This window comes from Trematomus bernacchii, unplaced genomic scaffold (assembly GCF_902827165.1).
Source record: "Trematomus bernacchii unplaced genomic scaffold, fTreBer1.1, whole genome shotgun sequence".
In the NCBI taxonomy this organism is placed as follows: Eukaryota; Metazoa; Chordata; class Actinopteri; order Perciformes; family Nototheniidae; genus Trematomus; species Trematomus bernacchii.
Window position 1 is genome coordinate 3630623 of NW_022987662.1, and position 26806 is coordinate 3657428.

Below are 26806 nucleotides of genomic sequence, written 5' to 3' on the forward strand. Positions count from 1 at the left end.
ATAAAGTGAAAAGAAGCATCTTAAAAATCGGATCTGAGCAGATTTCAACCCATTTCTGACCTTAGACTATATTCAGTATGAAGAATAATTGACACTTCTTTTCTGATGAAAAGAAGTCATGAACGTTAATCTAAAATAGTGCTTCTACTTAGGAGTTTTTAGTTCAGACGGAAAATAACACCTATCAAGTCAGTCAGGTTGTGTTTATTAAAGTGACTTCATATAATTATTTTACTGCACGTGTGTATTGCTTTGATATAATCTTGATATTGGTTCAGATACCAATCATACTTGATTTTGCTCGTTATAGTTTTTCTTATAATACTGCATTTCGTTTTTAGGCACATGGGACTACTTTTCATCTACAAAACTAAAAGTAGTCCTTTGTACCAAAAGACAACTTATGATCAGAAAACTCACTTTTTTTAGCCAGTTTGACCAATTTAGAAAATGTCTTCAGATCAGTGCTTATAAAGGTGAAAGAAACACGTCAACATTTCTGGCCTGACCATTAATGGATGTCTTAAACTTGCACCTGGATAGCATTTGCGACATGTTGTGTGAGACGAGAGATGTAGTTCACAAGGGTTTTATTCATAACTAACTGGTACCAGTACAAAACTGCAACTTTCTTGACTTGCAAAACCGTCTTTGAAATTGACAAAATCATATGTTCACATTGCACAATTCAAGGGATCAACATACTATTTGTCTTTGACTGTAGTATACCATTTTGTTGAAATGAGGTCCCATGGGCGACAACGGAAATTGAGAGATTATGTTTCTCTAAAAAGTCCTTCACCACGAGATCTCAACTCAATTTAACACGTTTTTATCTGATCCTTCATCTCCCTCTCTGAACATCAACTGAGTGAACATCTTTTGGCTCAAGTCCAGAGAATCAAAGAGCACCAAAACCATTCACCTTCCTGTTCCTGTCTATTTGTCGCCCATCTGTAGCTGGATTTCACTGTTGCTGCTCCTTCATTTCGTTTGTTGAGTCTATGTAATCATGTAGCCATTTCCCCGCCCACCCCTATGGCCTTTAAAACAAAAACGTCCACACAGATGGGCTACCTTTGGACAAAATGTTACGAAACACAGAGCTGAGATCTCATTTGTATCCGTTTTAGTTTGGACATTTGGAAAACCAGGCGGCATCGTTAATTGAACCCAAAAGCACATGCAGCTTTGCTAACCTTAATAAAATCTTCTTGAAGAGTCGTTTCCTCTTTAAAAATGCATTGAGACGGCAGACTGAGCGTTTATGATGTTTACTCCTCCTTCAATACAAATAAGGAACTTGTTGACAAAACATGAACAAGGTCTGCATCGAGAGGTGTTGTTTTGTAGAGATAAAGAACGTCCCTTTTGATAAATAGCTCAGGCTTTAAAAAAGAAAAGAAAAGATAAATAGCATACAAAAAATAAAATAAACTAACCATTATGATTTTCATTTTAATAAGAACACCAGCAATTAAAGCTACAAAGAAGTCTACAAGGTAAATTAATGAGGCAGTCAATCAAAGTCCTGGCATTTACAGGCTGTGAAAGCAAATGTGCTGATGGAAATAAAAGCTTTGAAATGTCTGTTTTCTGTAAGGGGGGGGGGGCGCTGGTGGTGTACGCTGCGACTGGAGAGCGTCCGGATGAGAGCTATGGGATGGCCCGGTTCGCTCTCTTTGGAGGAGGAGGGGGCATTAGCTCAGAGTCTGCGTCTGGGGGGTGTTTCCGGTTCTGGGCTTGGACGGCCTGAGAGTAGCGGTCCACGAACTCCAACAGGATGTCCTTAGTGACGGGCTCCGTGATGCTTTTACACACCCCTGTGGAGAGAAACCACAAACACAGGAGGACGTTACTAAGGAGATGCTGACAGTCGCATGCAGCATTCTGGATCACAGGCGATTTGTATTTTGTTTACTTTAGCACATGCTACATAAATACATAATGGTTGGGAAAATACTGAATGGGCTATTCCAATATCAGAGTAGCACATGATAACAAAGGCCCTACGTAGCTGTGGACGTAACCGGATGTATGATCACCTAGAAGAGCGTCAGGACTGTTTTAGGCATTTGATAGCTATGTGATTAACATGATGATTCAGCCTCTATGGAGATAGACACATGACAAGCATGATCATTTATGACGTGGGTCTTAGCTAATCTAAACTAAGCACAGAATACTGCTTTGAACCGGTATTCCTCCATCTTGTGACTAACTCCCTCTCTTGTATATCAGCATGTGAAGGACACTGTTCTGGGAACTATTTGTCCCATGCAGCTTTGTATGTGATGACTACTTCCATTCTTGCAAGGATAATAAATACATGTATCCTGATATTGAAGCTCAAGCCGGTGGCGAGTGATATTTTCCTAAGAATAATACATATAAAGGAACCCTATTATGCTAATTTAAGGTTCATATATGTATTTAGTGCCTCTACTGTGACATGTCTCCATGCTTTAATGTTCAAAAAGCTCTTTATTTTTCTCATACTGCCTGTGCTGCAGCACCTCTTTTCACCCTCTGTCTGAAACCAGAGACCAGTCTGCTCTGACTGGTTAGCTGGTTGTCTCTGTTGTGATTGGTCAACTGCTTAGAGATGACACGCCCCTTATCAGGTATAATGTGTTGGAGTGCTAGCAAATAGTACGCGTGTGTTACATAGTGATGTCATTAGTGAACAATGGACTTTTGCAGACCATACCAGAGTAAATCGTTTTTTTTATAATTTTCTTTTAAAATGTATAGATGAATATGTCCCTGTGTTGTTTTTAGAGCTTTATCTATGGTTGTTGTCAGCTGGAGGAGAAATGCAGGACTATCTTTTTACATTTGAGATACAACATACTTTTTGCCTGAGGATGTAAAAGCTCAATTATTCTCAAATCTTCTTCTATGATTCAATTCATTATTTTTATGTATTTTCTCTCGCTTTTGCTTGTAGTTTTTATTACTTCAATTTGTACTTGAATGTGCCGTGTTGCACAGACACTGTAAACTCAGCACTTAGATAAGCGCCGCACACAAATAAGGTTTATTACTGTGGTAAAGTGTTGTTCTGCATTCTCTCAGGCCATTCAATTCAATTCAGCTACTAGAGAGATACTTAAAGATAGTAGTTTTCAAACCATTAGCAGTCAAATAACATCATACTTTTCGTTTTATTAAGAACGTTATTACACTGCTGATAGAATATCTTGCACAGTGATAATAAGCTTCATCTACGTGATTCTTTTTATGCTCTCAAAATATATTTTTTGCAAAGAAATCAAGTATAATAATAAGATAAGATAAGCGTCCAAACAGCATCTAAAAACCGTCATCTAAAAAGCAGGATGAATTTATTTCCTTTGAAACAAGTTGTCATAGTGGACATGTTAGATAACAGTTTCTTATTCACGCACTAAGAAGACAGCTTTTATTTGAAGTTGTGTCTCAAAGTTTTGGTTGATTTTAAAGTTGAAATGTGTTTTGACGATGCCATGATCTTAGGGCAGGAATACCGTGAACATAGTTTAACGTGACAGAGGAATAAATACACACATACACCGTCGGCTTTGCTTCAACCGCTGGAAAACCAAACCACGCTAAAACGCACGTTTGAGCTGAAGGGATTTTGCAGATTTGCTGTGGGTTTGATACTCCCAAGTGACCCCTTTCACTTACTCTTAATAAACACATGTTGATGAGAGCTTTAAAACACAACAGTTAAACCTCATAGATATAAAGTCATGCTGCAATTCTTGATTTTGGCAGCAAAGGCAAAGAGATGAAACAAAACATATTTCCCCAATTCACTGAAAAAAGCATTGTTGGTACCAAATACAGATCCAGACTGTCTGGAAAGTACACACACGAAATCTTCTGCCCCTTCACACACACACTCTAACAATCAAACTAAGACAGGAGCCTGATGTGCAGGACAGATAAAAGGAGCCATTAATCGCAGGCTGTTACTCGGTCAGATAGAGGAGACGGTGAGATCATAGGAACTGAGTGTCAGAAAGTCTCACCCATGGCTGTGTCGTAGGAGTTTGGGAAGCTCTTGTCAACCCGCTGCCTCATGAACACCCAGGTGCTGTTGGCGAAGGTGCACTCGATGATCTTGTTGTCGTACTGTTTCAGCTCTTTGGTGGCCTGTGAAGACGAAGATGAAAGGACATGAAGTTAGAGAGACAGCAGTGCAATTTTTGTTTCTCTTTTTGCCACCATTTCCTATTTTGAGACATTTTCAGAGACATGTTGCTGCATTGATGAAAGCCAACAGCTCACAATGATTGGCACGAGGAGCTGTATTTTTTTCAAACATGATATGAATATGCTGCAAATTATTATCTTCACTTGAGATGTTACTACTTACCATTGGTTCATTTTAGAAGCAGTTAAGAGGGCAACATTTAAACGCATTCAATGTTTTTTATGATGTTTTTGTAACATTTTTCTGAAGTTTTGTCTCTTAATTTTGTTGATGGATGTTTGTTTCACATTTTTATTACAATACACCGGTATAATTTAAATTGGTAAAAAACAAAAAAATAATTACTTTCTGGAGACTACAAATGCAAGTGAGTCAACATTTCAAAACCTATTAACAGTTGAAGGAATAACAAATGATGCCACGTCGTGACTAAACGGAGCAATATTAGGACAACAGCTAACATTGTGTTCATTAAGGATTAATGTCTTTCTCTTTTAAATATAATTAATAGATACAAAGACAGACAATGGTGAGAAATCTAATAACCTCAGTTTTACAGAAGCTGCTGTTCCAACTTGAATTTCCTGTTGTGCCCACATTTTGATATTAAACAATGAAAAGCAGAACTGAAGGAATGAGGAATAACCGCTGGGTGTCAAGCACCTGCGACTTGGTGAGGACAGCAGGGAAACAAGCCCAGTGCATTCTGGTAGTTGTCGGTTTTATAACTTTTGGCGAATGGAATACCATAGCCCCCTTTCTTTGGTCATATTACATCAAACATATTGTTGCATTTCCACTGCATCCACTGAAAATACTTCCTAAAGATTCAAGATTTCAAGCACTTTTCTACTGCTGATTGAACAGAGATTCTATATTTAGGAATCTTAATGACTCCTAGGCCAAAACTGCTGTCATTTGAGATAAATACAGACAGATACTCACACAGCGAGTCTGTATCTTTGTGATTCAGCCTTCAACAAAGCAGTGCCAGAGTTCCAGTTCCTCCTACTGAGCTACAAAGGATCACTGACCTATTGCATCACATTCTGCTTTGAAAATAAAACCAACTATACCCACTGAGCACACTGTATCGTAGCGTGAGTTGATCAAAACGGCACACAATACTGAAGATCAAGCATGAGTCAAAGAAGACATTTGATCATCTGTTGTCTGTTTGTCGAGGGACTCGGAAAATGCTAAATCCTAAAGATGCTGGGAAGCAAAAAGTGCAGCTTAAATAATAAATAAAACAACAAATGACTTTGAAGGAAAACACTATGGTGCCACGAGTGCTCCTTTTACTGGGAGACATTTAGTGTACTTAAGGGTTTTTTCAGACTGGAGAGACAAAGAGCTGACCTTCAGGGTTCAGTGTCACCTTGAAGGTCAGACAGTCACTGCCAGGAAAGCCCCAGTGTTTGGCAAGAGGCTTACATATAAAGAAGCTTGTGTGATCCTGGAGTGTGGGACATATGGGCTCACAGTGGGGTGTGGAAGTCACACAGGAAGCAAAGAAAAGTGTGTGTGAGGAAGAAAGACCGACGGAGAGAGAGATGCTAATGATTTGATTTCAGATACCGACCTTGAGACATTGAGGCCTAATTAGTCATTGTCAACATTTCAAAACATGACAAAAATGAAATATCTCCACAACATCTTTTCTCTGATCTCAGTTTGAAGACAAACGGCACATTAATAAGACTAACTGTAAATCAAACATGTGTGTGTTTGGAGAGGAACAGACGATCTAAAGCGGCGACAGACTCGCAAAGCTTTGCTAAAGCCTCGGCACAGCGCGCTGCCAGAGAAATGTGAAGGGCGACGCAGGCGGGCAGGGCGCTCGGCTGCAGACTGGGATCTCCTCCTGCTGGTGAAGGGTGACATGCTGGCTGCCATTTTTCATCACCACTTGGTGCTTAATCCGTTCAAATCTGTCTCATTATGGCAGCGCACGTGTGCCACCAGTTATCGGGGACGTTGGCAGTCCAATCCTGAGCAGCCAGTGTTTCACTACAGAGACCCGTCTTTCTGATGCTTTACTGGCTTGTTCTGAACTACAAACAATACCAAACTGAATTTAGAGTAGTATTGGCAGTCACTTTTGTGTGTTATGAGATGTACAGGGTTACTGCAGGTTTCACCAACTCAAATGTAAGACTTTTTAAGACCCCCGCGGGAACCCTGGATGTAGTTCTATTTTTCTACACCAGAAAGAAATGGGAGTTTTATGCCTGCTACTTTTGTGGCTCCCTTGTGTTTCCTTCAGTTGTAATAAAAGCTTGCTTGGAAGAATATTAGGGACAACAATATCATTTGTTTATCATTTACTCACACTGTGTTACCTTACATTTGTGAAGAAAATGTGGTTTTTACTCACATGTCTCGAAAGTGAATGAACATTTAATAAATGAAAGAAAGAGATGCCATAATGACAAACAACATCCAGGCAGGCTTCTTGTTCAAGTGCTGTTTATGTAAAAGTGCTTTAACCTGTTAAGCCCCAAAGCCCCCGTCGGCGGGTCTTTTTTTTATAGTCTGGTACCTGAAAAAGGTCAAATGGCACTGATGGAACCAGATGTACCCAAATGTGCCGAAAGCTTATTCCGCCTGGAACTTGTTTTTGCTAAATATCTCTAAAAAGGTCAAATTTAACTTGTTTTGCCTCAATCTTGATACAGGGTACTTATTATATGTTATAGTTTGGATTCCTAAAGCTTTTAGTCTACCAACCCATCATTCAAGGGTGGTTTTCACTATAAGTAATGTTTTTTCTTTAGGCGGACGTAAGAATTTACCTTTTTTTTGCTATGTTCCATCTGAATTTACTCTGACTGAGAAAAATCTATATTGATTCTGACACTTCTACATCCAACTCACAGATGTAACCTTGCTTTGATAAAAGAAATTATTCATATAACCCTTTTAGAAGTGAAGTTGTAGTCATTTGTTTTGGGCATGTCATTTTCGAGCCTGAAACCTGAAAAACAGGCTCGGGGCTTAACTGGTTAAATAGTAAGGTTCTATGGAAAGTGCATGTGTTTGGGAAGTAGTGACTGCATATATGAGACTTATATTAAAGTTCTGTGAGTTCGTACACACATGTTATGAAACCGTTATTGTTAAACAAGGCACCCTTTTATTATAGTTCATTAAGATCATTCTCAATTTGTTATTCTTTGTTTACCATGAAGGCAAGGAAAACACATTTTTCTTCACAAATGCCAGGTAAGACAGGGTGAGTAATGTATGTACTGCTTAAATCACCATTTTCCGTGTTGATGTATTTCTTTAAGGAACAGGCTCATGTCCTTAAAAACCATTAAGGCACTTTCTGGAATCAACACATTCATTACAAAGCCAGTTCCCCAACATTAACTCTATGTACAGTGCCAATGTAACCACAAATAATCTGTCATCCAAAGTCAGGGACAACAGGCCCAAGAGTTTTCATCACTATGAAACAAACACCATATTCTGTATCATGCGGAAAAGCAGAAGCTGGGATGAAAGCAAATATCTGCAGACTATTGGATGTAGACCTTTTGTTATCGGCTGTGCTCAACACAGACAGTCAACCTGCTTTTTTTCATCAAATACTGGGATGTCAGGGGGCTGCTGCACTATGTGTTATAGTGTATTACATTAATATATATTATTTTTGCAGAAAGCTGCATATATGAGCAAACATTCAACGTTTGTAATTTCCTTGCATAGCTGCTTTGTTTTCCAGTATATTGCTCTACGACTGACCCCGCCTTTGTTTCATACGAGACTTAATCAGAACCGACCCGCAGGTCTGAGGCACGGCAACGCTCGGGTCCATTTTAATAACCAGCAACTGGATGGAATAATGTATAAGGGAGGAAATGCAAAAGTAGGAACGTGAAGAAACAGATGAAACAGCGCTGATGGGCGAAACTAATGTTCAATTTTTAATATGCTTTCTGACAGAATGCATTAAATTCCTTCTGTCTATTAATGTCAGCTACAATATACATAACCCCACTGAATGGCTCAGAAAACAGTGTGAGTTAGAAAACTAAAATATACATCACACATGTTTTATTAGCTATAATATAATTAAAAAGGCCAATTACAACCATATGACGTCTTGAGCAGCTTTGGAACAATAGAGACAAATGTGAGCCACTCAACGACTCCTCGGGAAATCATTAAATGACGTCAGTGAATTCTGGTGAATATGTATATTAACGTTCATTATCCTACATGCTTGGATTGAATGGTGAAAAACAAGCTTATTATGTGTGAGTGCGGCCTACATTGTCAGGTTTCTAAACGGAGAATTATATAAATAAGTTGATCAAAACTACCCAGAATTGCATTTTTACCTCCTAAACTTTTAATTGATTAGTTTGTTTTGTTGTGCAGCATGATTGAGCGTGTTATGTGGGAAGTGCATTTAATAACCCTGACAGTATTAATGGTTCTCAAACCCACATCTCATGTTATTTACAAAAAGCTGTGGGCAACACAAATCTAAAAGACAAAGAGAAAAGGAAAAGCTATTTAAATATCCAAATTGCAGCCCAATCAGAAAGTGTAAATGTTGATTAAACGGAGAACTACTTGTCCTCCCTCTCGTTAAATGATGCATATAGAGTCGTACGAATTAGGGCGAAATCATTAATGGGGTATGAAACAAAAACAGGCGGGGCATTTCCTCACTCGGCAGGTGAAGTTCTCGCTGCCTAGCTCTCACAGCTTCATCAAAGCCTCTGGGCTCTGACAGAGAGCTGCTCTTATCTCCGTCTCTGGTGTCTAGATCTGTCAGGCAGCGTTCAAATTATGTTTGAATAATGAGCTGTAGTCACAGACCACGTAAAGTTCTGCACAGGGAGCCGACTCCATGAGGCGGAGAAACTAAACCTTAATGGGGGAATCAATAGCCATTTCTTACCAGGCTTTAGCAAATTCTGCCTTTTATAGAAGTCAAAACTGAAGAGAAGAAAGTCAAATACGCGTTCATCACAACGGGTATAATGCAAACACCAAGAGTAGTAGTTAGAGTTAGTAATATTAAAGTACAAACCACTCTACAGCATGTCCAACTAAGTTATGTGTTAATGTCAGCTAAGTAGCTACCATTATGCCACTAACTATCAATTGTTATTAGCACAGCGCTAAGGTTAGCAAGTCAAAATCAGTTACTAGTCTGTATACTTCTAAAAGCTGTCAGTGTCTTTCATATCAATAAATAATCAATGTTACGTGCAATAATGTCAGGAGGGCCTCTCTTCTCTGTCTAAGCTCTGCGTTTACAGCCTAAATGTAGTCCACCAACCATAGCGCTGCATGTGGAGGCGAGGCAAAAGCACACAAACCACCAATAGAAACTATTTCTCATTTAGTTGGAACATGAGGGGTTTAAAACTTTGTAAAGCCGATGGATATTATGTTTTATTTTAAACGCAAATCCAATTCATGTAACAAAAAAGTGCAGGGGAAATGTATAGATAATCAGAAAAGTGGTAGGGACACGCCCCCACTGTCTCTACCATAAATCACGCCCATGCTAAGTTAAATCATCATTTCGCTGATAGGACTACTTCTGATTCACTAATGAAAAAGTATATGCAGTGGTTGAATGGGGTTGAAATATAAGTAAAAGTGCCAAACAACCAAAAGTAGGCTTTGGGACTGACTTTATTTCTGTGATAAATCATCATTAAGCTCCCTTCCAAAATTCATTTTTAGCGATTTCCTGTCGGTACCCCCAGAAGCTAATTTAGAAAAATGTAGCCGATAAAAAAAGGTTTTTATGCGTGTTATGACATTTTCTAATTACAGAAAAAGTTGGTTTGATTTCTATTTCTCCAGCAGCCTGATGCTTTCACTGGATGTGGCCCACATTGAATCTGATCGACACAGCCCAGGAGCAAAGCAATGAAAATCTAAAGTGTTTAGTGGCGATGCAAAAACAAAAACACCACAAGTCTCCGTGTCCTGCTCTGGCATTTGATTACCATTTTTTTTAGCATATTCACAGTTGGCGCGACTGTTAAACACATCTCACAACAAAAACAGCAACATGAGAGTGGACAGGAGACCCCAGGCTGCTGCTCTGTCTCCCTGAGAGGAGTTTAGAGGTTTAACAGCAAACAGAGACTAGTCTATAGCATGTTCAGATACTGAGCCCAGGGCTGATACATGAGAATCTGGCACTACGATGGGCTGTGACAACACCGGGGGAAAAGAAACACTCATTCACTGCGTTACCAAAGCGTGACTATTGGTGGGCCTACACAAACACATAAGAGGCTATTAGTCACAGTGGCTAATTCCCTTAATCCATATAGCGTTATGGCATTATAGAAATCTGCATCAGAATGCAAATTATAGAACAAATGAAAGACTTATATCATGTTGCTCCTCACGTGTTTCGGTTTCTAATGGAGATGAGATGCTTGTTAGTGTGGAGTGCACTTCAATGAGTCTGTGGTCAATGGTCTGATGATGTGATCACATAAAATACAACGCAGTGTGTTCATATAGAAAATATCAATCCTTTAAATCCCATGATGTTAAATGCATCCGACAAACCTTCAGTAAAGTATATCACAGACAACAAAACCTTACAAATGAATGTAATCAGAGAATACAAAATGTAGGACTTCAGCTAACGATTATTTAGATGATCTACTTCTAAGCGATTGATCTTTTTTCTATGAAATTATATGAAATACAATTAAAAATCCTGTTTTATTTGACTCCTAAGCTTACAGTTATTTTGGATAGGACAAAGAAAAGAAGCATTTATCCGAAACCAACTTCTAAAAATTAGAAGAAATGTATATATAGGTGTATATATATAGGCAGGGGTGCACATAACTGGTACGCAGGTACGCATGCGCGGCAACAATCTGAAATGCGTACCGTCACTTGTGTCACAAAGCGCATTTGCGTACCGACGTAAATGTGAAGCTTTTCCAGAAGGCGGTTAGATCACCGGACGACAGAGTCGGTCTCCGTGTGCACAGACAGGGCTACTGTTAACGTCGGTCTGTACAGCAGCCCTGCGCTAAAACAGCTGATCACAACGTTCACACGCGCCGCGGTCACGAAGCTCTGTACTCCACTGACGCCACCCCCCCCCGTTAACAATCGTGAAGCGCTGTACTCCAATGACGCCACCCCCCCCCCCCCCGTTAACAATGGTCAGAAAGTTGTGTGCACCCCTGTATATAGGCGTATATATATAGGCGTATATATATAGGCGTGTGGTGCAGTGGGTTGTGCGTTGGTGTTCAAATCAGGGGGTCACAGGTTCAAACCCCACTGCAGTCAGCATGTCGTTGTGTCCCTGAGACACTTCACCCCAAATTGCTCCTGTGGGGATTGTCCACAGTATTGAGTATGTAAGTCGCTTTGGATAAAAGCGTCTAACAAGTGACATGTAATGTAATGTAATATATATTTTTGCAAATCACTTTGAGATTGCAAACCACTTTCCTTTGAGTAATTTAGAAATGGATAAACTGTTGTAGCCCTTGTTAGAAGTATGAGTTAGAACTACTCTCTATTCAAATGTATGTCATGTCATAAAGAGTGATTAGTTCATCTAAGTTGTAAAAATAAAGTATACAAATTATATTGGGGTATTTCTAAAAACCCTCCATTTGTGCACTGGTCATCACTCGATCGCTTACACTGTATGTACAGTAGCTTTTTTCATTATAACTACAGTAGTTCAGGAAACAGAATTTGATCACAATATAATAATATATGTCACAATATATGTTTAAAATCGGGAAATAAGTAAAAAGGATCTGTCCTTTATACCAGGATGTTTCAAATAAAAGAACATCAAAGAAACTGGTACAATTCTTCCTGTCACACGGTATCAGAAAATAAAAAACCTAATGCTTTATTCTTGGCAAAGTGAACTTAATACCTTCAACACAACCTTCAAATCTTGGCATGCTAAAGGGAAACTGGAAGAGCACAGGGGGTTGAACTGCTGGCACGACGAGGAATTCAACAAAGCAACACATTTATCTTCTCACCTTCATCTTTGCAAAGGGCCTGTCATAGCTGCCGACGTAGAGCAAGCCGACGGTCTGTGGCAGCAGCCTACAAAAGACAAAAAGCTCGTGGTTAACACCCTCAACACAACAGTATCAGAGTGGTAACAATGGTGCAAATAAATCACTACACCACTTCAATTATCCAGCTAGTAACAGAGAGGCAGAGATGTGCGATTACACCTCTCAGAGCCCTTCTGTCTCTGCATAGAAAACTACAGAATGCAAACGTTCGGAGTCCAAGGCAATAATACATGTGGTTTGAATCGTATTTGATACAGGAACAAATACAATACTAATACAGGTTAACAAACAATATGATGGACAAATGACAGAAAAAGAAGACAAAACAGTCCCAGCTAATTATTTCCTGTTTCGTGTTGTGTCCTGCTACTTTGTGAAGTTTGTAGCAATTATTCCCCCCAAAAATTGGATTTGCAATCTATGTTTTACGACACTTAATTTAAAGGTGACCTATCATGCAAAATGCACTTTTGTACGTCTTTTATACATGAATATGTGTCCCCGGTGTTCCAGGGAACTCACCAAGTGTCAGAAAACACAACCCTCTCTATTTTCCTCCATACCCAAATCTCTAAAAAAAGGGGCTGCAACGGATCTGATAAAAACTGATCCAGATTTGAACACTGTCCTGACGTCAGGACGGTGGCGCTACGGCTATTGGGCCAACTCCACCAATCAGGAGGAGACAGCCACGGCCATTGCCGTTCGAAAGCGCTGGAGACGCTGTAGTACATATGCCAGGCCTGTAGGTGGTGCTGTTCTCACTGAATCTGCCCTTGCAAAAACAGAGCTAAAAAATGTCAAATTGAGCAAAATGAGGCATGGCTAAAATGCATGATCTGTTTGGTATTTTGAAAAGTATAAATATGCCTTATATAGGTATGGTCCTACACTATATTATTCAAATATAGCATGATAGGTCCACTTTAAGGATACTTGGAGATTTAATTATAAATATTTCACCCGAAAGATAAGCGGAAAAAATAGTTTGATCATACCTAAAAGCTGATGTGTCGTGTATTGTCAAACAACCAAAAAGAGATCCAAAGTAACGATTTTCTTTACTTTTACTTAAAAAAAGATGGTGAAAGAAGAGATCTGTGGCTTCAGGCGAAGAGGAAGGAAATCAATGAGACACATATTAAAATATACAAAACACTGACAAGCCCTGGAAATCCCAGTTTAAGTGTAAGCCTGCTGCTGACAGGACATCAATGCCCTATTGATTTAAATTAAACCAGCAATCGACACCAATCATTTATCTCCAATGTCATTATGTCATTGATTGCGTGTCTGATTTTCGTAATTGGACTTTCTTAATTTTTTGATGTGATTAGCGTCAGAATCTGTATTTACTGACAGTCAAATTACAGCAAATGATTTCACCCAAAAAGGGGCGCGGCCACAACGTAGAGGGAAAAAGGAGGGTTGCTAAGTCATTTTTTAGTAGCAGTCTTTACATAAATCTAGCTATAATAAATAGAGATTGAGCACAAGGTCATTTTTTAGTTTTGTATCTCCACCTGATAGTCCTCAGCACGGTAAACTCAGACTGCATCTATATGTGGAGAAGTCTCTCAGTACTCTGAACATGTGTCTGTGCGGTATTTGTGACTCATCCCAGAGATCACGCCCAACAGATGTCTTAATAACACACTGCTCTCTAACTCCCTCCACCAGAAACACCCCCCTGTGCCCGTTGTTATTTCCAGACACTACGCATCTCTGCTGTTACCGACTGAGCTCAAGAGCACCAGTTTCATATCTGTTCGAATATAGGTGCTGGTAACTGAGCAAAACTGATGGCTAAACAAAAGCGTGGGTCTTGGTCTGATGCACTTTGTTCTGAGATTTCAATTGGAGCTGAAATTGGAGACCATTTCCACATCCACTGCGGCCCCCTCCTGTGTAATGATAGCTGGAACAAGCAGGAAGGAAGCAGCCGTAGACATAAAACATCCAAACAGCCAAGCAGGGATGGACACCGTCACGTGTAAAGACCTCAGGAGACAAAGTACATTCCCTTAATTTGTTTTATTAATAACTTGCGTGTCGAAAACTTTTCTTAACGTGCACCACGGATCATGGCAGTTTTCACAGTTTCTAAAATCAACACTTATCTAATCGATAGGATTTTACAATAGGCGTTTTTTTTGTGCACAATCACAACATGTGTTTAAGGCCCTGAAATACTGCCGTCCGAAATGACCCGGCAACATAATTGTCCTCGAGTTAGGGTCAGATGATGATTATGGCAAAATGAAAAGACCTTAGCAATCCAGAACACTGATGGAAATAATGAACCAGCACCAGGCATGGGTTTTTTCTTTATCAATCAAAATGCTTTTAAATGTCACGGTAGCCTTTTGAACAGCATGCAATCAGACCTGTATTACCGAACAGCCGGAACATAATGTGAAATGATTTATATCCATGGAAGCAAAAAATAACCTTGTAAAAACACATTTTATAATTGAAAGCTAATAAACAAAGTAAGAATATGAGGTCATGTTTAAAAGAAGTGGCAAAGAAACGGTCAAAAAGGATATAAAAAAAAAAGCCAAAGCAAAAACAGTAAAAATATGACAAATGTGTGTCAAAGGAATATTGTGTTTGTTCCTTATCAACATACAAGTGGGTTTATCAAAGTTGATACTTTCTTTGTTCTCTCTGTTTAAAGATTAGGCTATTGGTATTTAATAATTTGGTTCATTCCAATAAAATCCCATACAAATTTGCAAAACTATGAATTCCTTTATCACTCTAACGATGAAAATGGATATTAAGAATAATGGATATCAATTGATAAAAAACTGTGTGTGTGTGTGTGTGTGTGTGTGTGTGTGTGTGTGTGTGTGTGTGTTTATATGTCTGGGAGGGATTGGGTTTGTTTTATTTTATTTCTGTTTGTCTGTATTATTGTTATTATTTTTAGCTTACATATGTATTCTGTATATTTTGTAAGTAATTGCTGTTGTCTAATTTTTATTTTTATTATGTACTTTTTGTTATTTTATTAAAAAAAAAAAAAGTTGTGCTTTTACATGTTGTGTATTCATCTCAATACAAATTTGATCACAAACACAATTTTTTTTTTTAATAAAAAACTGTAAACGAGATATAATAAATATTGTATTGTTCAACAGTGGAACAATCAGACATTGAATTTCATGCGATTGCTGGAGTTCAGGCTAAACGCTCCCTGTGAAGATGAGCCAACTGAAGACAGCCGGGTCGGGCCACTGTGGCGCCAACTCCACAAATCTTTAAATCCATTCAGAGAAATAAGTTCCCGGTTCAGAGCCCAAAGACCGGCGGCATGTTTGCTCTGCAGAATCCTTCATGGTTGTTCTGATGGCTGATCAGAGGATCTCTTGATATCTCACATGCACTCGCTCTGAATTACACTACAAGTGCAATAAACATCTTTTTAAACAATATACATTTTCTGCAGCTTCTTCCAGATAGCCAATTGTTTGCAACTCAGGGTTGACCATAGAGAAATAAAGGATATAGAAATCAGACTTTCACAAAAACACAACACTGTTTTTATCATTATATCAATTATTGTTTATGTTATGCTACACAGTGGTGCCGTTATGTTTATATTGCAAAACGATTATTGCAAATATCAATGGCTGCTCGTGAAAATAAAGCAATTTTTACACAAGAGAGTCAATTAATGAGATGAATTTTAAATAACTTTACGGTTGTTTTGTATCCACCCTCAGTCGCTAACTCTCAACCACACACTGTCTGTCTACCATCGTCAAGGTACTGAGGTATCCCTGAAGGAAAAGATGCGACTCCTAGAACACCTCGTTTCCATCCAAACATTTCAATGTACATTTTTTAATTAGAAAAGCTGGATGGAAACAACAACTCCAGCATAACTTTCCCCCAGAGATGTCACACTCACGGCTCAATGCTCAGGAGAGACACCCCGCAATAAATCCAGAAACTCGTTATCTGCACCTCTGTCACCATGTCGCTTGGGAAAGCAAGAAATACGGGCTACTATAAGCTGAGACGGAAGAACCTGCCAAACAACCCTTTGTTTTTTTTACTGACACTGAAACATTGTTTTCAGGTAGGCACTTTATTTGCCGCCACTCAGCTGATGTAAATCCAGTTCAACTTATTTCCACTTTTCTTACGTTGGCTTTGAATTCCCTTGATTGTGGAATATAATAAAATGACGCGGTCAGTGCACTTCGTGAGACGGGTCTAATCAAAACAACTTAATGTCAACATCGTGGTGGCTCTGCAGGTCCAATGTTGATGAATTCGTAACAATAAAAGCATTCATCATATGTTGTTAACGTCACCTTGATGCTTTTACATGATGTGTCAGAAGTGAGAGTACCGGACAGGGTTCCTTTACACCAAATATAGATCGGGACGCTGTAATGAGACTTGTGCATAAAGACCGGTAACATGAAGCCTGCACTCTTGCCTCATGGGAGCCAATCCAAGCCAATCAGGAGGTACCATTCTCCTTCTTCATGTCCTTCAAACACACCTAACAAATGATGATTCAACCATTACTAATCCCCTCTTCCCACAGTCTCAAATTATCCATTATTCAAGCTTTCTATACAATTCTCAAGACGGTTCACTTCCACGCTTGGGAGGGGCACTGGCATGTGTTCTGGGATTGCTTCATCTTTCCATTTTGTTCTTTTCCACCTCTCCCCTCTTCCTGTCGCACGATAATCACCGTCTGCCTCTGCTTTCGGAGAAGTTCATAAAACTTGCAAGGCTGCGTACTCCTCAGCGGCACACAAAGACGTACTCAAGGACTGACTGTGTGGGCAGATGAATAAACAGTTGTTGCCACCTTATATGTCTGTCCATCTAACTCTCTCAGACAGCAACTAAGGAGAGATTTGAAGCTAAACCGAGACTGTGTGAGGTCTGCCGACTGCTCCTCTGCCAGCTAAATTCATCTTTTCAGTGGAAATATCAACAGCAACAATGATCGTCTGTGTTCTCCCACACACAGGGAGGAGTCTAGAAGCTGCCTAGTTGGCTGCCTTTCGGAGGAGATTGAGTGACTGTGGCCTGCTATGATCCTCTCAGTCTGTTGTTGGTGAATGGTGGCAGGCTCGTGGCTACAAAGCAGGGACAGTCACGAAGGTCACCTGGCTCTCTCAGGAAAAAGCAGCGTGACCAGAAAGCTCAATGCAGTGAGTCTGTTTGCAAGCACTCAGAAAATACTCACAGACAATCGGAAGAAGAAGTACACAGAGCAAAAAGAGATGTGCATTGTGCTGGTGGGAATACAGGGACAGTGTTAGATTGCACTTAGGCACAATGTGGTGCCTAGCGATAAAAGCATGCCAACGTGCTCACAATTACAATTGTCTTTTTGTTTTGTCATGCTGGCAAGCAAACTTTTTCCAATTAGCAAAGAAACACATTGCAGATGAAGCTAAAATGTTGACCTGATCATTAAACGGATTTATTCTGATACATCCTGAAAGTTACACAAATGGCTGTACCCAATTAAATGACAATCCAGCCAATAGGGGTCATGATATTTGTCAAATATCCCAAATGTCATTATGATTCATCCACCGAGAACCGTGAAAGTTTGTAAAAAATGTGATAGAAATACATATAGTAGTAGTTGAGATATTTCACTAGACAAAGGGGAAAACTTGGACTTGCTGGTGGTGAGGAAAGAAAGTTAGGGGATCATTAAAAGTATAAGGATTAATCCTCTGGGGAAAAATGAAGATTTGTACAAAATGTCGGTGCAGTTCAAGGTTCAAGGTTCTTTACCAACATAGCTACAAAGTAATTATGTTGTTGAAAATCTTATGTCACAGGCTTCTCCAACAATGCAACATAATAATAATACAGATAGTAAGAGTAATACAAAAAGAAAAATAGTTATAAAATAAAGTGAGTATGTGGAATAGTGCAGTACATCAGTCCATCTGATAGTGGTTTGAGACGTTTAACCGAGTTCTAAAAATGTCAACCTGCTCAGTGACACTTTAGAAAATGTCTAAAGATCACCGATGTCAGAACGATTTATTAGCATTAATGTGAGTACAAACTGTCTTATTAAAAATCTATTAAATACTCCAAATATTTCACTCTGGACCAAGTTCACTTACTGACAGTTACCTTTCTTAGAGCCTCACTACTAGCTGACCTAATGCTATAAAAAAACAACATTGCGGTATCACCATCGATAAGCTAAATGCAGACTTGTGTCGGTGTGATTTGTAGTAGTTTATTTAGTCACTTGTGCGATTTCTTTTGACACAGGGTGTTTCTCAATCGCGAGTACGCTTGCTTGGTAGCACATGTCTGCCGAGCATCTTGCTTCAGAAGCGAGTCAAGAATCCTTCCTGGCATTCGGAAAACAAAGAGTGGAACAGGCTAGCAAGTGTGCAGGTGTGCGTCATATGAGAGGCCCCGCCTTACATTTTCCGCCACAGATTTGGGGAAATTGGTCCGTGCGCAAAGCATTGTGGGGATTTTAAGACCGCGGAGTCTACTCATGTGCAGCCTCGATATTTCTCCAAACGGAGTACGCCGGGCTCGGTAGATTTCCAAGTATGCCGGAGATTGGAACAGTACTTCGGCGGCACTCGATGACGCAGTATGCTTGAAATAGTGGCTCTGCAGCAGAATGAGAAACACCCACAGTCTTCGGACAATCTTTGGAGTATCTACTGACATTTTATGTGGCAGAACACAACGTCAAAACCTATTAAGCTTGTGTTAACCATAGACTTTAATTCAGGCTTCTTGCCACAAACACTTTAAAAAAAAATTGACTCCAGGTAGACTAAAGTGGTAAAGTGTTTTCCGGGTTCAAGGACTCATTAATGCACTTCTCTATTTCATATTAGGAATACATTCAAAATGATGTATTGAACTCCAGGTATTGCTTGTCTTTTTCTAGGTATAGAATTGTTTATAGCAGAGCGCTAATGTTTAGCAGGATAAACATCATGATCTGAATAATTCATAATGAATAATCTGGCAGAGGTTGATAAGCATAGAGTGAAAGATAAAATAAATGGCAGTAGTGTTTTTCTTTGTACATACAGCGCATTTCTGGGAATGAGCACAAAAGAACATGGAGGCGATGATGGTGAAAGGATTCAAACGAGGAACACTGAAACAGCATTACTGTAAGAAGAACTAAAGCCAAAGGCAAACATAAAATATGATTGGATGGTAAAGAAAATATAAAAGCGTTGCCTTTGACACCGACACACACACACAGCATCACATACATGTGAAGTACTCCAGGGTGTCACAAAATGATAGGTGCTATTAGACTCATCCCAGAGAGCGTTTCCTTGGCAACAGTGACTTACCCTTCTCCTCCGACTTTGGTGATCTTCAGGCGAAAGTCCACAGAGTTGAGATTGGGGGGTTTCCACTTGAGGATGTCGTCACACCTGCCGGCCTTGTATCTCTGCAGGAGGAAACAAATCCATTAGCAATCTATCATGTGCAGGGTTGGGAGCGTATCTATACGAAATGTAATCTGTACAATTACTAGTAACCTGTAAACACATTTAATCAGCAATAAATCACAATAAGAAACGAATGTGAGCTGATTACGTTCTGTTTCTTTTGAATTACCTCACAATCAAATGCAATGCAAATACATACAAGAGAAAATAAGTATCAAGGAGATGGCTTTTACCTAAGAGTATTATATAAGACAACAGAAAATTGTAACCTAAGAAACTAAGATATTTAGTAACAAAAATGTGTCCTCTACTTAGCTCTTTAAAATAATTCATTAAGCAAATTGAGAAAATAATCTTTACACCAACAATGAAAGTGTACAACACACATACTTCAGTTAAAAAAAAGGGAGAAAAAAGAATCTAAGAAAACAGAAATTGCTACGTTTTAGTTTACTACATATAGTTTAAATATTTAATATCATATGAACATATTGAAAATGTATTGTAAAAATGTAATGCTGCTAGTAATCCCATTTTAAAAAACTGTAACTGTAACGGAATACATTTACTGTTTTTTAAATATCCTGATTTTCCAATACCATTAAATGTAATCCGGTAGTCCCCAAGCCTAATCATATTGTTTTTTTAGTGAGATAAATACATATAAAAGCTGTTTTGCAAACGTGTTTGTATTAACAGATAACACTAGACTTAATGACAGCGTAATTTGTATGTTTTAAATGTTAGAGTTAATGAGCTGCAAACCCTTAAACAAATCCGACTCTTTTATGACACTGTTGGTATCCAACTATGGAGATCAGCAAGATGTGGAAATGAATACATCTCAGGTTAGTAATTACTCTCTGGGTATCAACAACGTCATGAAATGCAAACAAAAAAGAGACGTTATTTGGAAATTAGTTCAAGCACTCCACGTTTGAATACAAAATGATTACAAGTAGAAAATTGCAGGGTGGAAGCACAATTATAAATGTGTAAATATATAACAGTCTGACATATTATGATTCAACATGATTACACTATTCACATCACTGCTGTGTCTCAATGTGAAACACCATATGACACACAAGCCAACAAACATGGTCCCTGCATCACTTTAATTATTTATGCGTGGCTGACATTTAGGAGGACATGAAAGCAGTGCGGTGGAACATGAGAAATGTAAAGGCATGACGGGTGGAGGCGGCAACAGATGACCAGACTCTGTCACTGTCAGGTTGCCCGGTAACAGAAGTCTACTCCTGGGAAATGTTTGGAAAACCGACAGGATTTTCTCAGGAGAATCTTTGTCGTCACAGTACAGGACCAAATAAAGGTTTCCATGAATGTGTGAACCTAAGGAAATGCCTTGAAGGGGTCCTAATATGCTTTTTTTCAGGTTCTTATTAGTATTTTGTGTCTCTACTGTGACATGTCTACACGCGTTAATGTTCAAAATGCTCTTTATTTTTCTCATACTGCCTGTGCTGCAGCACCTCTGTTCACCCTCTGTCTGAAACCACAGCCCAGTCTGCTCTGATTGGTTGGTGGACGGCTCTGTTGTGATTGGTCAATAGCTTAGATATTTCCCAACCCGTGCAATGTGTTGGAACGCTAGCCTATACTGTAGAAGCGCAAGTTTTCCATTGTGATGTCACTATGTTACAGAAGTAAACAAAGGAGTACATTGGAGGCGTTTTCAGACAGTAGGGGAGTGTGCTGGAGAGAAACTCCTTCTGGGGGGAACTTTGGGATTTTAGCCTTTGCAGAACATTTAAATGCACAAATAAATACATTATTTAACAAACTACAGGATAGGGAATAGCATAATAGGGCCCCTTTAAATAACTCTCAATCATCATGGGAATAAATAATGCCGTACTCCTTCTCACTTACATGGCCTTGTGTCTGAGTTTGGTAAAGCTGTTGGAATGAATGAATAGCAAGAGATTTGTTGTTTTCTAATCGTTTTCAGTCAAGTCAGGGTCAAACCAATTAACCTTAGCGAATATAGAGTGATGTTGTTTGATTCTGCAGCCCACGTTTTAACTTTTATTTCAGAGTTCAGTGTCAAAGCAGGTTTGGAACTAATTAAGTTGTACAAGTGTTTATCCCTTCATGATTCCACTTGAAGGAAAATAACTTAATAGCCTGCCTCGAGACTACATCAAACTGCCGCCCCCTGGTATTTCTGCATACACGTTATCTTTTGCAGTCTCGACACAATACAAGGTAGAAGATACGAACTCCATGATGAAGAACAGGGAGTTTACAGCCTATTTTATATCTAGACTTTTCACAATGACCGTGACCTTTACCAAACGCCTTAGTGGTTTAGCACGAGACAAATAGAAAAATGTCCAATATTTCCTAAAAGTAAAACACATGTTGACAACGTTTTCAACCACAAAATAAGATGACTAGATGTGGTTTCAGTCTGCGTGGGCAACATCTTGAAAATGAAAGGCTGCACTGGTGGCAAAGTTAGGAAATTATACTTTTTATAAATTGGTTTATACAAGGACACTTTGACTTTTTCACTTCAGGTGTACAGCGAAGGGAACACAAGTGTGCTTCTGCTTTGTGGAGCTCTACCTGTGTGAGGCGCCCTTCGTGTGCCTTTGAAACCAGCTCACTCCACAAAGGCTATTCACTGCAGTTAGGTAGAGAGAAGGAAAAGAGGGCATGCGTCTTTTTGAAGAACCTCTACAGAGTACATATTTTCTTCTTGGAAACACGGGTATGGAAATGAAATACTTCAAAGCAGTCGGTTATGCTATGCTGCACAAATATCAAAATAACCTCTCGTGAAACGACTTGTTCAATTTCTGTGGCTTTAAAGCAAAACGAAATATGCATCTAGGGTTTATTAAGTTATCAAAAAGGGTTGGTCAATTCATTACTATATTAAATATGAGGGGAGAACTACTGTAGAGTCTTCTAATGAGCTTAAAGAGGACATATTATGCTAATTTTCAGTTAATATTTGTATGTTGTCCCTGTAGCACCTCTTTTCACCCTCTGTCTGAAACCAGAGCCCAGTCGGTTCTGATTGGTTAGCTGGCCGGCTCTGTTGTGATGCTCTGTTGTGATTTGTCAACCCTTTATAGATGTCCAGCTCCTTAGCCTATCATGTACAATATGTTGGAACCAGCGTTTCCGCCAGGGGGGCGTCTTGCCGTCATTTGAACTCGAGCCGTTTAGGAGCCGAAAGAGCCGGCTCTTCTTAGTGAGCCGAGCCAAATGATCCGGCTCAATAAAAAGAGCCTGAATTCCGATCACTAAAAGAGATAGTATCTATAAAGGGACGGCTCAATTCAAAATTCAAGTCACGTGACACGACACGACTTCACACCCCCTCCCCCCCCCGCTCTCGGGGTGGACGCCCTCTCAGCCCTGGTATGGTGGAAACACTGGTTGGATCGCTAGCCAATACAAGCGCGAGTGTTACATATTGATGTCATTATGTTCCCGGAATTACAAAGGAGTCCAATTGAGGCATTTCTGGAAGCCTAATATTAGCCTTTGCAGACCATTCACATGCACAACAACCTATATACAGTAACACACTACTGGAAAGATAACATAAAAAAACCATTATAGGGCCCCTTTCAACCTAAATGCAAAATGTAAATAGTCAACCCTAGAAAATGCACTGCCCTACATTTGTTTAATCTTGCTCAAATGTTTGTGCTTTTAATTCTCACAATAGGGACATTTGTTTTATCCTTGCCAACAGAGCCATAGCAACAACCTTCTGAATAAATAAATAGAATACCTTCTAATTATTTTCCAAATGAAAAAGGGCCACCGGTGGTACTCTGGCTTTCATTACTTTTGTTAGCCTCGTCAATAAGTGACTGCACATACAAAACAAGAGCTTTATTATTGAAGTGCAAAACAGACCTTCAAACCCTGCATTGCATTGCAGAACACATCTCCCATCCATCACAATCATTTTCCTTTAATGATGTTCCATTGCATATAAATTGGCTGCCGTTTCATTTCCAAATCAGAGGCTGCAAGCGTCAGACTGCAGGGGGCAAAAAACGTACAGAGGTGCAAAGCAAAAGGGCGGCTTATAGATACAAATTTAAATCAAATTAAAGCCAACTCAAAGGACTGTAATTACTGTATAACAAACCAATTACTTTACCTGTCTTGGGAAATATACATAATAACATAATTATAGTAATAGCAAACTCATCAGACGCCCTACTTTGTAGATGTTGTTACTTATTAAATCAAAACATATTGCGTTGAAAATATATACTTGTATGCATTACATTACATTGCATTGCATTTAGCTGACGCTTTTATCCAAAGCGACTTACAATAAGTGCATTCGACCAAGAAGATACAAACTTGAAGAAAACAGAATCATATAAGTACATCAGGTTTCATAGAGCCAAAACATTTCAAGTGCTACTCAACTAGCTTTAGATAAGCCAGTCCTTTATTAGTATACAAGTGCTTTGTTAGTCATTTTATTGAGTCACTTAATACTGTATTACACATTATATGTATGTATGTAAACGCAATTTAATAAAGCTCCGCTCTTTATTAGTTATTTCAAGGTTACCTTAAAGATGCCTTGTGGCGCTTTCTTGTAAACAAACAGAAGTGATATTAACATTCAGTGTTTCTTAATGAAAACACTCACCAGCAGTTTGACAGTGTAAGCACTGCTCTTATTACTTTTACCTTTATACCTTAACTAAACCTTTCTGGTGACAAAGATAACATCGAAATGTTGTCCGAAAAACGGCTACTTAATGCTGTTTAACTTCCACAAGCAGCTGCTATCTTCAAAATAGTCTGATGTGGCAAGAAAACCCAACGCAGAAAATACATGCTTGTCCCAGCATTAACTGAACATTAAAGGTCACCTATTGTGCAAAATCCACTTTATCCTGTCTTTTCTACATCAACATGTGTCCCCTCTGTGTAAAGAGATTCTGAAAGTTTCAGGAAAAAAGATTCTCTCACTTTCTGTCCTGATCCATTTATATAAAAACCTGTCTGAAAATTAGCTGATCAGAATTTGGCCACTTTGTGATGTCATCATGTTTTTTTGCTTTTGTAACCATTAGCCAATCACCAACCAAGGTAACCCCACCCCCCCCACCTTATCACCTGAATCTCCTCCTAGAGCACCATTGTGTTCTTTTTAACCAAATATCTCTCAGAGGGGCGTGGGGAGGGGCTCCTTATTTTCATCTAAAGTAACAGACAGAGAATCAGCACTTTTGAAACAGGGCTGAAACAGAGGGGATTATGGGATGCTGCAATGATCTGTTTGGTATTTGGAGCCAAACACTTCAGAGACATGTTTGTATATATCTGAGACCTATAATATATTGATAAAAAACAGTATAATAGGGGACCTTTAAAGCTCGTTAAAAAAACTCAGGTAGTGGTTATTGAATATATATACTTTTCACAGACACTTTAGAGGTTTTGAGACAGCAGCTTTCTGGATGCTATTGTTAGAAAGTCTGTTTTCATTGGAAGGACCGAGCAGTACCTTTTCCCTGAAGTCAATAACCTGGAGGGAGGTGGACCAACTATTAGAGTCCAGCGAGACAACAGCAAACAGACAAAGTGACAGGCCATTGAACGGCTGCAGATCAGAGATTTGTTACCCTTTTAAAGTCCTGAAATAACCAGGTTGCATTTGATCTGAGCGCCTCGAGATTTGTCTTGGCAGATGAGAAGCGCTATATAAATTAAATGTATTATTAATTTATTATTATCTGGTGCAATCCATATTTCCACAGGAGGAAATAGGGCTCTGTCATTTTCCCTTTGTCTCAAAGCATGTGGAGGAAAACAGGAGACTAAAATGTGGAACCACTGCTCTTTGTGAAGTACGGCATGTTCTCCAAGTAGAAAACAATTTGACTTGATTTTTCTCTAGTCCAGGTGTGGGATTTCCTTAAAGATCAATTATAAAAATAAACTAAAATATAGTCATTTCGAATACAAAATGTGACAAACTTCATATGACAAAACTATAACTATTACTTAAACTATTAATCATTCAACTATGGTGTTATAATCTGGCATATCCAGAGGTGGGAGTAAGTCCTACATGTGCAAGTCATGAGCAAGTCTCAAGTCTTGACCTACAAGTATCAAGCAAGTCCCAAGTCACTGTGGTGAGAGTCAAGCAAGTCAAGTCAAGTCATTGCTCAGGTCAAGTCAAGTCAAGTCATACGAAATTCTGATGAATAAGCCCAGTTTCCGCATTTAAATCAGTTAAAAGACAGTGGTTATGAAAATGGCTATGATCTTCATTACATACACAGTTAATCATTTGAAATCTAATTTAGACCGATGACAATCATATTAGATTCATATTAACCCTAGAACTGCAGACAATATAGCTAGGACTCAATCAAAAAGTCTGTTCAAAAAGGCAGAATTCCAGGTAAGAAAATCGTATATGGCATTTGCCATTACACATATTTAATTTAAATGTCTGTTAACACTAGAACCGCCAACAGCGTCAGCACCTACATAGATATCATTTTCAAATCATTTAATTTGTTCAGTTTATCATCATAACAGATCAAAAAGTTCAGATTCATTTTTACAATAAATCAAGGAATGATGCACTTCTACAAACAAAAACATCATAATTAAAACATTTAAACAAACTACTAAAAGTAGATGAACTACATTATTCAAAAGTTTACAGTAACTTCTGATAACACAGGGGAAATAAACGAGGCATCTCTTTCCCTCTCTCTCTCTCTCTCTCTCTCTCCTGACAGCCCGTCAGTATCAGGGTTAGTCAAAATGAATCCCTTGGCAGTTCTAGTGTTAATTTACCGTTTTGTCTTCTCTTTGTAATGCTTCATCGATTTGAAACCAAGTCTAACGTAGCTTAAACTTAACGTTAGCTTTCTAGCTAACACAACACATTCACGCACCTTTCTCTGTGGGTTTTTTTTGTAGTGACGAATGAAGTTGGATGTTGTGGTGGTCGTGTCACTGATCTTTATGCTGCAGACCCTGCATACCGCTGTTCTCTTCTTATTAGCGTCATCAACAACATAATCCTTGAATCCAAACTTGAC

The 26806-nt window shown here is 39.0% G+C and overlaps 1 protein-coding gene across 1 annotated transcript in view; it reads right to left on the bottom strand.

Annotated features, from left to right (window-relative positions):
- Positions 1–573: 573 nt before the first annotated feature.
- The window catches only part of rngtt (RNA guanylyltransferase and 5'-phosphatase), a 106624-nt gene continuing 80391 nt past the window's right edge, over positions 574–26806 (bottom strand). Inside the window, exons 13-16 of the mRNA XM_034135644.1 lie at positions 19620–19720; positions 12232–12298; positions 4020–4143; positions 574–1823 (exon numbers count right to left, since the gene is read on the bottom strand). Coding sequence (XP_033991535.1) covers positions 1657–1823; positions 4020–4143; positions 12232–12298; positions 19620–19720 — 459 coding nt within the window. The 3' untranslated portion in view covers positions 574–1656. The remainder of the gene's footprint in view (positions 1824–4019; positions 4144–12231; positions 12299–19619; positions 19721–26806) is intronic.